The sequence below is a fragment of the Manihot esculenta genome, chromosome 11, assembly GCF_001659605.2.
Source record: "Manihot esculenta cultivar AM560-2 chromosome 11, M.esculenta_v8, whole genome shotgun sequence".
Classification (NCBI taxonomy): Eukaryota; Viridiplantae; Streptophyta; class Magnoliopsida; order Malpighiales; family Euphorbiaceae; genus Manihot; species Manihot esculenta.
The window spans coordinates 25,920,452-25,935,313 of record NC_035171.2 but is presented as its reverse complement, the minus strand read 5'-3'; the positions used below and the strand labels follow the sequence as shown (position 1 = coordinate 25,935,313).

Here is a 14,862-nt window from a genome sequence, read left to right as displayed (position 1 = left end):
GTTTAATCATACTCATTTGACGAAGTCTTGATGCTCACATAGTAGTTTGAAGGTAAGAAAATTGCAGAATCATTGAAGATCTACAATTGGTTTAATTAGAGCTTATTCTGTTTGAGTTACCTTATATTGCTACGCTTACAGATGAAAATTTTTTTTGCTACTTTTCTTATCTTTGTTGTTATTTTTATTTTGGAATTTTAATAATAATATTATTAAATGAAAGTGACTTGGTACTTATTCTCAATCGTCAAATTATGAAATCCTAAATTTAGAAAAAAAAAATAACTTTCTATTTTTAAATTAGATATATAATAAATGATAGATACATTCATATTCAACTAAATAACAATAATATAGTTTTCTACATTAGTTTTAACCTATTATTTGCAGTAATGTGGTTACATACAGTAGTTTTAATTGAAACAAATAGCTTGTTAATTTGTTAATGCTTAATGAGGATAATGTAAAATTTTCAATTATTTACCTGAATAATGTAATTTATGATCATAAGACATAAGAAGAAGAAGCAATAAAATTATATTAGAAGTTAATACTCAAAAGAATGTTATAATAAAATAGATAAAGATAGGTTTTGATAGTTAATACTCAAAAGAATGCTATAATAAAATAGATAAAGATAGGTTTTGATTCAGCATGACATTTAAACCTTTTCTCTTAAACTTACATTTTTATCTCCAACAGTTCCATCACCATCAGTGTTATCTTCATCAATAGAATCGAAAATATTCACCACCACTTTCTCATTTGAACGTAGACCATCAGATTCAACTAAAACATGGTAGGTCTTCAGCAAAGGAAATTCTTCCACTAAAATTACTCGAATGTATTCAATACCATTATCTCGAATGATTCTAACCAGTAATTCCTTCACTTCAGCCTTTCAATCTATGAGTTCTTCTCTGACATAGCGGTATAAGGTTTTAAGAGTTTTTAAAGTAGCAGACAAAGATTGCACCATAATAAATCTCTTTGCTTATGATGTTTTATCCATAATACTTGAGAGAAAGTGAGTTGTATTAAAAAAGGTTTGCATGAAATGGCTATAACTGAGACATATATAAAGAACAAACTAACGTAATTTTTTTATAGAAAGTAAATGTTTTGGAACCATTAAAAGCTCAGTGACTCTTGGTATACTTAAGTGAATTTATGTTTGACAGCTATTGGAAGAAACTTGGAAATTTATATGTTACTCATTTTCAATGCAAGAAAGCTCTTTCCAAAATATTCTTGACAAACACAGTAAATTTCTCATTTATTATTGGTGGCTTGTTTATTGACATTGAAACAAAAGAAAATTTTGGAAACATGATTAGACCTTCTGTTAATCAACTATACATAGTAGATAGTTAATACATACAAATAGATACCTAATTTTTAAAGTTGCACAAAACCATTTTCAATAAAAATCAGTATTAGGAATAGATATCTAGATACCAAAATTGGATATTTAGAAATCAGATAGTTGAGAAGAGAAAGAGAGCAATCTCAGTAAAATTTCTCTAACTTTCTCTAATCGCGAGAGAGGATGATTTCACTCAATATATAACTAAAATAAGCTATACATATTATCAATTAAAACAATTCCATCTAATTAAAACATAGTAAATATTGAAATTTAGAATCTAACAAATAGTTACATACTAAAATCTAATAAACACTGAAAATAAAACACAATAAACATAAAATTTCAAGATTATCTAACAAAATAGATGTAAAGGCAAATGACCTTTTTAGACCCTTGAAAATTTTATCAAAAATCATTTAAGTCCTGATTAAATAAAATTGTCCATTTGATGCTTTAAACTAAAATATAATAGCTATTTAAATCCATAAATTTTTTTAAAATAGCCATTTAGCCCCAAAAATAATAACATTATTAACTCTCCATTTATGAATTAAAAAATTAAACATTTAAACTCTTAAAAAGATAGCTTAATAGCTCTTTATTGGATAAATAAATTTAATTTTTAAATTTTAATATCTAGTTTATAAATATACTTATTTATATTTATATTGTTAATGAATAAAAATAATAATTTTATTAAATAAATAAAATATCATAGAAATTTATAAATATTTAAATTTAAAATTATTATAAAGTATAAAAAAATAGTTCACTTTTAAAAAAAATTCAAATTACCTTTTATTTTTTCTTTAATTAAATATCAATTTTAATATTAATATCTCATTTAAAAATTTATAATTGTTATTAAAATATATAAATATTATTATAATTATAGATAATATTACATATATAAGATAAATAATGCAAATTATAAAAATATATTGAAACTTTAATTTATAAAAAACTAATTAATATTTTCTTAATTAAACTTAATTATAGAAATTATAAAAATATAAGGATTGCTAAAAATCATTTAAAATTAATAAAAAATTATAAGATAATTCCTCAATTAATTTATAATATTATTTAAAATTTATATCTATATAAGAAAATTACATTTAAACTTTTAATATATTTTATTATTTTTGTTACATATATCATATTATAAATTTTTTAAAAAAATTTCTAATATTAAAATTTGATCTTTATTTAATAAGAAAATAAAAGAAAAAATATAAAATCATTTATGGTTTTAATTGATATAAAAAATCTTTTAATTTACTATTATTAAATTTAAATGTTAATTTTTCTAAAACTTTTAAATAATACTTTATTTATTTATTTATCAATTTTATAAGATTATTCTATTCATTTATAACAATATAAATTAATATAAATTATTTATAAACTAAATTATTAAAATATAATATTAAGATTATTTATTCAAAAACTTAAATGACTATCATGATATTTATTAATGATTTTATTGTCCTTTTGTTGATGAAGATTTAACGGCGTTAGATTTTAGACTTTTTTGTGCCATTTTTAAAAATTTAAAGGGCCAAATGAATTATTTTATTTGATCAAAACTTAAATAACTTTTAATAAAATTTTCAAAGGTCTAAAAAAACCATTTGTCTAGATGTAAACCAAAAAACCCTAGATATCTTCTGGTTTGTCTTTGCAGCCAACTTCTCCTGATTTTGTAACTTTAGTGGCCACAGGAACTTTTCCACTTCTTACCTTAGTGAGATCAACTTTTGATATTAACTTTTTCTTTGTTGTTATGGCATTTTCAGGTACAGTGAAATGAAATATTGGTAAGCCATTAAAACCAGATTTCCTGGCTTGAGATTTGGTTCTTTTCTGTCCATAATGTAAAGCACAAGTTAGTGAATCAGAATGTAGAATGTAATTAGCTGAGCAATTTTAACTTTTTCAGGGACTGATCATGTGACTGCTCATTAGGTGAACTAGAGTTGCACTCAATATGACCTCGTTCTTGCTGATGTTGACTTTTGTCACTACCATCACTCGCTTTGTCACTGCTACCACTGGATTTCTTGCTACTGCCACTGAATTTCTTGCTACTGCCATTAGATTTCTTACTATTGCCACTGCTTGAATTTTATGAAGAATTTTTCTCGCTACTGCTATTGCTTGAATGTGATGAAGAAATTTCTGAAGAAACTTCTTTTCTAGTTTGTGCATGTTCTTCTTCTTCATTATTTTTTCTTATCAACTGGTACAGTAAAAGTACTGTAACCACTACCTCCAGCTGCAGGAATAGTTCCACATTGGTAATCTCCAAAATCACCAAATATTACAAATGTATCTCTAAATAACTTAAGAAAAATCTTCTTCATAAACCATACCATTCTATCCATTCAATTCACTAACATAGCAATATTTGCACTTTGGCTGTTTATAATAGTTTGCTGCAAATCTTGAGAATTTTTCAAGAAAGATGCAGCCTCTTTGATCTCCTTCATCTTCTCCAAATTTTCCTTAGCTAAAGCAATAATCACATTGTCTGAACTTACACCAATTTCACCATCTCTCTTTGTTCTTTTTCTATTTTCATTATCACCATCAGCTTCAGATTTACCTTCACCATCTATTTCAATTCCATCTACTTTTTTGTCTATCATAACATTGCATCTCCTCTTTATCATGGCAGTTGAACTAAAAATCTCCTTAATTGGAATTCCATTACAATACCCTATTTCTTTCACCAATTTAATTTTTAATTTCTGAGAAAATAAAGTTAACTGCATAGAATAAGACAATTCTCGGCACTTGGAATCCTTAACAATAATCTTGAACATCAAGTATGACAAATTGTATGGGACTTTGTTGACCATGTGCCCCATGATGCATAAATCTATCTCATTCATGTATCCCTTACTGCCAGTCCTTGGATACAAGAAATATATAACAATTTTCTGTAGAATCTTGTATTGTTGGGGCAGTAAACTACTTCCAATTTCATTTTTAGATGTGCCTTCAGGGAATATGGACTTTTTAAAAGCCTTTTCATTATAAAGCAGACATTTTTTTTCACTTCATTCCTACTTCCAACTCGATTTCCCTCATTTGGTAATCCAAAAGCCTTTTTTTCACTTCATTCCTACTGCCAACTCGATTTTCCCTCATTTGGTAATCCAAAAGCTTGGGCTAAATCATCAATAGTAATTGTGACCATTTTTCCTTGAATGGTTGTGATAAAGGACTCTTGCTCGTCAACCACTCGTATATTTCTATAAAATTCAACAACTAAATCAAGATAATATCACCTATATATATCAGAAAACATTTTCCACTTCTGAGCGATATATAATTCCTCAATTTCAAATGGCAAGTCTTTAAAGACATCCCATTTTATGTACCTTGGTCTGAAAATCCCCTATCTAACATAAGACTATGAGCAGCAACTGAATATATTATCTTCTTATTTGATTCAAAAGACTTACCTGCAACCAAGCCTTTTCCATTGTGTTTCTGAACATGGGCGACCTCTACTTCTGACGAATCGGAGACATCTTCACTCTCAGAAGCAGAGAAGTATGCGGTACTCTCAGATTGAGCTTCATGATAAATTTTCCTAGCGGTTTTATGATCACCATAAGATACTTGCTTCCCTCTAGCCATGGATTGATAAATAGGGTTTGCAAATTTTGGAAGAAGACAGAATATTTTATCTGAGGTATAAGAAAACCCTATGAATAGGGATTGTTGTTGTATCTTTTTAGCAAAAAAGAGAAAGGGTTTATTCTTTTCACAATGTGACCGTCAAAATGAATATTTGAATAATTTAAAATTGATTAATTAAGTAAATAGGGTTTTAATGTGACCAAATAACTTAGTATTATAAGTTCAATTAAGTAATTACCTGAATTGGTCATGTGAATTGATTTAATTTCTAAGACAATATATCCAATTGATTTAGAAATCAATTGAAATATGATATAATTTTAATGAAACATGATCAAATAACCAGTGTCATAGGTCCAATGAAGCTGATCATGTGAATTGATTTAAATTTTAAGTTAGTTTGTCCAATTGATTTATAAATTAATTGAAGTGTGATATGATTTTAATGGAATACAATCAAATGACTAGTGTCATAAGTCCAATTAAGCAAATTACATTCGCTTATGTGAATTGATTTAATTGCTAAAGTAGTGTGTCTATTTGATTTAGAAATCAATTGAAGTGTGACATGATTTTAATGGAACATGACCAAATAACTAGTGTCATAAGTCTAGTTAAGCAAATTACATCAATTGGTCGGGTGAATTGATTTAATTTCTAAGGCAGTGTATCTAATTGATTTAGGAATCAATTGAAGTGTGACATAATTTTAATAGAACATGACCAAATAACTAGTGTCATAAGTCCAATTAAGCAAATTACGTGAATTAGCCATGTGAATTGATTTAATTGTTAAGATAGTGTGTCCAATTGATTTAAGAATCAAAATTGGAGAGATTAAGGAGATATATTCGATTTTTGAATTTTATTAAACTTAAGGGCAGGAGGTTTAGTTTCATGGCTTTAAAATTTGATTTAAATAAGAGTTAGTCTCATAGAATGCAATATTTAATGCTTTCATATTTCCAACAAAACCATACTTAACATGCAAATAGATCGTTTTTTATAATTGTAATTTTCCAATGAGAGCAATAAGTGAATTAGTTGAAGAAAGAGACAAACAAACTAAAAAATTTTGTATTCTATAAGCAATGTCAAGTTTCATTTTCTCTTATATGTCGAGTTTTTTAAATCTTTTTCTCGTTTCATATGTGTAATTCCTTATAAAAAATTTTCCTTAGTAATATACAACTTGCGTTGCCTACTAGTGAATGTTGGGATGTAATCATGTTGCAAGGTTTAGGTTGTAGCTTAATGAGAAATGGATTAGAAGATTTTTGTAGCTTTTACAAGGTTGAAGCTAGTTTTAGAATTTTTTTTTTCAATATAAATCTCTAAATAAATTGTTGGTTCAAATTTGCAACAAAATGGACATGAGATTGTTTACCCAGCTAAGATAATTACTATTTTTTCTTACTATTACTTATTCTTAATAAATATTAATTCATTACTTATTTATTGGATCATAATGCAGTGAAAACTATAATGCCATTGTTCTGTCGTGGTAGCTGAAAATATGTTGTGGTAAGTTAATTATTTTGGTTGTGTTTAGGGATGTAAGCGGGTAGGGTATCCGCGAAAATTAAATTATTCGAACTCGAATCCGATTTATATTAGTAATATCCAAATCCGTTCCGAATCCGATTAAAAATTAATTTAAACTATCCGAATCCGTACCAAACCCGATTATTATTATCCGAATAAAATCCGAACCCGTTTAATCTTATATATTTTAATTAATAATTTATATAAAAAATATTTCTCATTAATAATTTTCATTTAAAAAATTTAATATTTCTAAAAAATATTTAAATTTAAATTTTTAAATAAAAATATATAAAAAAAATTTATAAATATTATTGTAAAATATATTTTTTATATTAAATTAATTATTTATATAAACGGGTTCGGGTGGTGGGTACCCTATACATAAAACCCGAATCCGAACTGAACCCGCAACGGGTATTATTTTTAAAATCCGAACCCGTCCCAAACCCGATTATAACTATCCAAATCCGTTCTATTAGGATTCGGTCGGATCGGGTATCCGAAAATACCCGATCCGTTGCCATCCCTAGTTGTGCTACTTTTTTTTTTAACTAATAAATACTGAATAATACTTTCTCATTTCTACAGCATGTACCAAAATGTGATGCTTATTGAGTGTTTGATGGAGAAAGCAAATGGAGAAAGCAAAAACATAACGTTAAGGAGATACACAAGCACAATGACATTTGATGTTGAATATAAGGTTCGAGAGAGAAAAAATAGAGCAATGGACTCTATTTCTATTGTAACTAAGCTAACACTGGGCTGGTACAATTTTATTAGATTTTATGATATAGAGAAGGGAGATCTTACCACCTTTGGAAAAATTGATCAATAAGGAATCAAGTAGTTTGTTTAATTCAACGAAATGAAGTTGAACTATTTTGAATTTAATTAAAGTTATTGTAATTTTGATACATTTTAATATGAAATAAAAAAGTACAGTTTGATATAGTTTTAATTCATTTTTTATTATGTAAGGGTAAGTTATTTTTGTGAAGTAGATATCTATTTTATCAAATTATCCACCTTATTTTGGTAATGGGTATAAATATTAATAAACTAAATATCTGTTTTTTATATAGACATCTAATTTTTTTCAAATAGACATTGTATTATTAAATTGGATATCTAAATAAATGTGAATTAGCTATTACTTTAAGCAGTAGCTATCTACAACTCAAATTACCTATAAATCATGGTTATAATTGATAAATTTTACAAAAAGTGAATGTAAATTCATGACTAATTAGTTAATATTCGGACTTCCCTTTAGACTGTATTTGGATCGTTTCTATTCGAGTTCTTAGAGTGTCAACGGAGACTTCCTCCCTTCCTCTGGAACCCATGAATGACATTTTCCCCCGAGCTTTATATTGCTCCAGAGTAACCTGTAACCTTTTAATGTATTAGAGCATTTTCTTATTGTTCAGATTGTTGAGATCTATTTCGTGTTGACCATAGAGGGTGTATTTTGTCAACTCCAGGAGTGGAAGAAATGATAGTACCTTTATTGGTATCAACTTTAACCGCAGCTCATGAATTATCGATCATTTCGGGAGAGAGTAAAGAAAAATTTATTTTTAAGAGAAAGAGAATAAGAGACCGATTTTAACTCAAATGAACATAGAGAATTTAATGGACGCTCCCGACAGCGGAACCAAATGATGCGGTCAAAATAAAACTGTGCTGTGATTGGTTAATCCTGTAAAAAAGAGAATGTGAGGAGGTTGGCGCTTATGATAGTCACTCCGACGCTCAAGTCAGTAAACTGAAGGAGATGACAAATATAACGAATTGCTTAGAATTTTCATAGTAGTTAAAATAAGAAAAGCGTTCTTTTATCTCTATGGTTTTTAACTTTTATACTATAAAAAGATGGAGTTAATTATAACATTTTCTGAAAATTCGGCTAGTATCAACTAATTAATAAAAAATTATACAGGCTAAATGATCGGTGATCCCATGATTATAGGTGTGATAGAGATCCATTGGATTGTTCCTGTTGATGATAACTTTACATAAATACTCGACTTTTTCAAGAGGACGAGTCTTGATGAAGGACTAGGTGTCACGGTTTCTAAATTTTCCTTTCCATGGGTGGTGTCGCGTATTGGCTTATCATGCTTTTATCGCGTAGACCTGTCTTATGATAACAACTCATAACTTATTTTGGACGATTATTGTATCATAAATATACTATATCTGCTTTTTTAACTTCATTATTATTTTTTTTCTTTTATAAGTTTAACTGTTTTTATTTTTTAAAAAAATTTAAATAATTTCATTTAAAAAAAAATAAAAAAGATAAATATTATTTTAAAAAATTGAAAGTAGATAGAAAATATTTTTATTGGAAAATATATACTTATTCTATTTTATATTATTTTGTATTGGCCTATTAAACATTTTAACTAAAATTATAATATATTAAATACTTAAACTTATAAAAATTATAACAACTAAATGCAAATTAATCATATAATTAATTATTTATAAAAAGAAGTGAAATAGTTCCATTTATTAGTAAATGAGTTGAAATTTTATTAATTAAACTCTAAATTTTAATAAAATAATAAAAATATATTCAATTAATTTTATCAATTTATAAAAATTAATAGTACTTAATAAAATTTAAAGTAATAGCGATCAATTTGTGTGATAATTTTTACTTTTTTTCAATAAATTATCAATAATATAATTAATTTATGTTTAATTATTATAATTTTTATAGATATTGAATATGTTATAATTTTCATTCAGCTATTTAATAAATTAACTTTAATAAATATAGAAGTTTAAGTTTACTATCACATTTCAATGAATTAAAATGTTATGTTCATTTAATTTAATTTTACAACAACAATTTAATTTTAAACCGTCAAGGAGATTTTAGTAATTTTACAAGAAAAAATATAAAAAAAATTACTATACCATCCTTAAATTTAAAAAAATTAACTAGACAGTCCCTATAATTCTTAACTCTAATTAAAATGGTTTGATATTTTCAAGATAGAATCATAAAATTCTTCTTTAAAAACGGTTAGTAAAATCTGTTACTTTGTATAATAAATTCGTAATACCCTCATAACTCAACTGCTCAACAACTATCATATTATATATAATTAAACGACTAATCAATTACAGCTTAAGAATAACTTAAGAAAACAAAGATTGACAATTACTAATACTAAGAAAACAAAAAGGAAAAAATATTTTGTGATTTCACATGATTTTCACTTCTGAATCTGAAATTTACTTTAATTTTGTAACCTTAACAAATCGAAACATTTTATTAAACACCATTTAAATTTATTAATGTGGTATTAGAAGAATTTTTTAATAATTAATTTATTTTAAACTTTTATATTTCTCTTTCACCTTGCTTCGCATTCAGGGGCGAGGGAAGGTACGGCAAGGGGCACGTGTCGTACCGGTTACCGAAAAATGCTTTGAAAGAGGATGAAGGTGCCGTAGCGGCTAGGGGTGAGCAGAATTCGGTTCAAATCGAAAAAACCGATCGAACCGAATCGATTTGAAATTTTAGTTCGGTTTTTTATACATTTTGATTCGGTTCGGTTTTAAATTTCAGAAATTTCGGTTATTTCGGTTCGGTTCGATTTTGATCAGAAAAAACTGAAAAAACCGAACCGAACCGATTAGAGATAATAATATGTTTTTTCAATAATACAGAGAAATTAAATTATATTAAAATTAAAATATTTTAATTAAATTTTAAAATACTAAAAATAAAGTGTAAAAATTAAAAAAATATTAAAAATCGAAACCGATCAAACCGAACCGAATCGAATCGAATCAGACCGATTCGGTTCGATTCGGTTTTTAACCAAAATCGGTTCAGTTCGGTTTTCATAAAAACTAAAATTTCGGTTTTCGGTTTATTTTGTTTTGAACCGAACCGACCGAATGCTCACCCTAACAGCGGCACAGCCGGTGCCCTACCAAATAGAAGTTCCTGGCTCCGCCACTGTTCACATCCCTACTCATCTTCGACTTCAATTCTACCTCCTTTCCCGAAACATACATGTAACCTTCTTCTCATATACAAGCCTCGTGCAACCTTCTCATGACCATTCTCGATTCTAAACCACCATTAATCTCTATTCACTTTAAATAAATCAACCACTTCAATTTTCATTTAGCAAGCTTGCATCCACTGGAAAGGATGTGTTGTTATGATATACTGTTGTTTTTTAACTTTTGTAAAAAGTAATAAAATCTATTTAATGATTTTTAACAGAAGAATCTAATAGTTTTATTTTGAAAATATAAGAGATATTATAATTTTAATTGTAGATAGTAATTATAAGAATTAAATAATTAATTATATTAAAATTTAGAGAGTTTATAGTAATTTTTTCAATATAGTATCTTTATCAGCACGTGATTTGTAAAAGAAAATGTAGTTAGAAACTGTCAGCAGAGCTTGGGGGTCTAATTTAAAATGTGGTCAGCAAGAGAAGATTCAATCTACCCACAAAAAGCTAAGGGCAAGAGAGCCTCACACAGATATGGATTCCGATGGAAAGCAATCACCAGAGAAGTAAAGCTATCATCTCCTTGTTGGGTTTATCTTCTGCTAAGCTTTAAAGCTTTTCTTGATTCATATAGATTGACTACGAGAGTTTTATTGTAGGTATGCGGTTGTTACTGGAGCAAACAAGGGCATTGGCCTTGAGACAGTGAGGCAGCTAGCTTCTCAAGGCGTGACAGTGGTGCTGACGGCTAGAGATGAGAAGAGAGGGATGAATGCAACATCTTCTCTGCATAAAATGGGTTTAACAAATGTTGTTTTTCATCAACTTGATGTTTTGGACCCACTTAGTATTGAGTCTTTGGCTAACTTCATCAGAGAGAGATTTGGAAGGCTTGACGTCTTGGTAATTTGTCTCGATTTTATCATTTTGGATGTTATTGCATACCCAAATCAGTCGCCATTTGTTTGAATATAAGAGCTTTAGAAGTGGAAAGAAAAATGTTATACTCTGTTGCCTGCAACCGATTGCAAGTAAGGTGCTCGACCAATGGACTAGTAGGCTAGTGACTATCCTTTCTCTTGATTTCAATTAGGCCAATACCCAATTAAAATGTCGATATAATTTTATGATCAAACTCTTTAATACTTTTGTCAAATAAAATGTTTAATAAAAACTTATTTTGATCTTCAATGTTTATAATGTTTAGCTGTTATTTTAACTATTAGTTCCTACAATTTTAACTATGAGTTCTATTTAGTCGCAAATGACTAATGTTCTCTTTGATGGTACTATTAAAGAGTTTCATTTTAGATTATTAGGGGACGTTTTTAATTGAGTTTAAAAGGTAAGCATTAAGTAGTAGATTTTTGACAAATTATAAGGACTTGATATTAATTTCCCCATTCAAAAATTGGTGTGTGGGGTGGTCCATGATTCTTCTTTTGATAAGCCTAATTTGGGTTTTGTACGAATGATATTTGCAGGTTAACAATGCTGGAGCTTCTGGAGTTGTGGTTGATGAGGAACGCCTAAGGGCCTTAAACATAGATCCTGAAACATGGGTATGCAAAATCCTTGTAATGCATTAATTTATAACAGAGAGAGAGCCAAAAATGAAAAAGAAAAAACAGGTAACCTTGATCAGGCCTCAACCATATTTCTCGGTGCAGCTTTCAGGCAATGCAATTAACATGATCCAAGAGGTGATTAAAACAACTTACGAGAAGGCAGAAGAATGCTTGAACACCAATTACTTTGGTGTCAGAAGATTAACAGAGGCTCTCCTTCCACTTCTTCTGCTTTCCACTTCAGGGGCCAGGATAGTTAATGTCTCCTCACTCAGGGGTGAGCTAAGAGTGAGTAAAGAAGCCTAATAACCTTTTTTCTCATTATTACTATTATCATCTCAAAAACTATCTGGTATCATCACTCACCATCTACTTGAGTACAAATTTCTTTGGACATTGACTGCATACACCCAATTAGTGCTCTAGATCAGGAAATTTTAATTTATTAAATACCTTTTTTGGTGTCTAAATGTGTCATACACTGACTTTATAACATTAGAATGGGATTATTGTTATATTGTCTTTGACAGCAGTATGTCTTGAATGCTTTACTGAGAATGTTTGCAGCCAGTTTTTATACTAAAATAACCAAAGCAACTTTTAAGTGTTGTAAATTATGAAGAGAAAAACAATATAAGATCCTTGGGCAAAATTCACTAGTTCATTCCTATAATTCTTAAGACTAATTAAAAGGTCCCTTATTATTTTTAGATACAACTAACTGGTCCTTCTATTAGTATATATTTACAGCTTCAATTAGGCATTGAATCAACATCATAAATGCCCTTTTAAATTTAGTTCCTAACATTTTAAACAAATTATCATAAAATGATTTAGTCCTTTAACCATTAATTACATTTTAAGATGACAAAATTCTTTTTAATTGGGCTTAAAAGTTAAAGAATGCCTATTGAGTTTTTAATGGGCCAAAGACTCAAAGACCTAATAGTAATTCTCTAATTATTCAATGGGCCAAATACATAAATTGACATCTGAACTTTACTTACAAAGTCTAGTGGCACTCTCAATTTTTAATACGTCTCTCAACTTTTATTATGACCTACTTGATCCTTATATGTCTAGAACCAATAAACCTTTGGTTAAATAAATTTGCTGTCCATTATCATACACATCTTGGAAAAAAAAAATTAAAAAAAAAATAAAAAAATAAAAAACACTTTCATTTTTCTTTTTCTACTTTTAACCTATTTTTCATCATAGCTCTCACATTGCTCTTGCTCTAAAATGGTAAATCTTACTCAAACATGGTTAAAAAAAGCTATGTCAATGTTTTGATATTTGTTTTTACTTTCTTCTGCATATGTTTATTGATGCGAACCATTAATATAATAAACATGTGCTTAATAGTTACACAAATAGAAGTTTGCGTGCTTAATAGGTTAAGATACAAATTTAGCTGCCACCAGACTTTTCAGTGAGAGTACAAGAGGAATTTATGAATTTAGACTATTCATTGTTCTTATTTAGTTAACTTCTAATCTTTGTTGATACGAAGTTCAGACTATATTATACAATTTCACCAAAAGAGTTTTAGCTTAAGCACATAAGAAGATATATTTTCACTTAAGAGCTGCTCCAAGCACATTTTAGCTTGCAAACTAGTATCTTTTAAATTGTAGATGCAAATCAATAGTTCATTGCTCAATATCTGTATTATAATATGAAATGTAATGTTCAGACCCCACAATCTTCCTTATCTTGCTTCTGGAATTAGAAAAAAAAAATGTAGATGAGTGAACAATGTACAATTAATATTGGAATATAATCCCAAATTCAAGAGTTGCATTCTCTTATTTACTGGCTTGTTTGTACGTTTATCTATTTCATAATCAACATTTTGCTATATTAACCATCTTAATAATTATTGTTGTTTGCAGAGAATTCGAAGTGAAGAACTCAGAAATGAACTTAGTGATATAGAGACACTAACTGAAGAGAAACTTGAAGCAATGTTAAAGAGATTTTTGAATGACTTGAAAGAGAATACACTTGAAGCTGGTGGATGGTCATTAATGCTACCATCATATAGCATCTCTAAGGCCACCCTTAATGCCTACACTAGATTTCTTGCCAAGAGGTATCCTAATATGCTCATAAACTGTGTTCATCCTGGTTATGTCAACACTGATCTCAACTGGCACACTGGACCATTGCCTGTTGAAGAGGGAGCTAAAGGTCCTGTTAAGTGTGCTCTTTTACCAAATGGAGGTCCTACTGGTTGCTATTTTGATCAAACTGTAGTTGCAGAGTTTTGATCACTTTCTAGTCAGAGATTGTTTCAAGTTTTCTTTTCTTTCCTGATATGGATGCCACGAAAACACTACCCGATTATGGACCTTTTCTACCCTAAAAGAGATGGGGAGAAAAATGGCTTTGGCAATTGTTAGAATGCGATGGATTTAAATAATTTAACTCATTTTAGCATTAATTGTGTACCCATGTTATTTTTAATTTTTTTTTATGCAATAATTTTTCTTTTTAATTTTTTTTTTTTGTGTTTTAGATTTATTTTTCATAAGTTTCAGATTTGAATGTATTTGTTAATTGCTGCAATTTGGCTTATTTTTTCATTTCTTGTTTTATTTAATTTTTCTTTTATCATATTTTAATTTATCTCTTGATATATTGTAGTTTATATATAACCTATTTGAATTATTTTCTTTTCATATTTACAGAATTTTCTTTCCTTATCTAATTTATTCTC

At 28.2% G+C, this 14,862-nt stretch overlaps 1 protein-coding gene across 1 annotated transcript; it reads left to right on the top strand.

The window, feature by feature from the left end:
• Positions 1-11,004: 11,004 nt before the first annotated feature.
• Positions 11,005-14,602, top strand: LOC110625890 ((+)-neomenthol dehydrogenase). The gene is made up of 5 exons (XM_021771579.2): positions 11,005-11,135; positions 11,229-11,472; positions 12,054-12,131; positions 12,240-12,425; positions 14,036-14,602. Exons 1-5 carry the CDS (start codon positions 11,104-11,106, stop codon positions 14,411-14,413), a joined length of 918 nt encoding a protein of 305 aa, XP_021627271.1. The 5' UTR covers positions 11,005-11,103; the 3' UTR covers positions 14,414-14,602.
• Positions 14,603-14,862: the final 260 nt, after the last annotated feature.

Coding starts and splice junctions, on each gene's coding strand:
- LOC110625890 (XM_021771579.2), top strand. CDS start 11,104: ATGGATTCCGATGGAAAGCAATCACCAGAGAA. Junction 11,136..11,228: donor GGAAAGCAATCACCAGAGAA/GTAAAGCTATCA, acceptor GTTTTATTGTAG/GTATGCGGTTGTTACTGGAG. Junction 12,426..14,035: donor CACTCAGGGGTGAGCTAAGA/GTGAGTAAAGAA, acceptor TGTTGTTTGCAG/AGAATTCGAAGTGAAGAACT.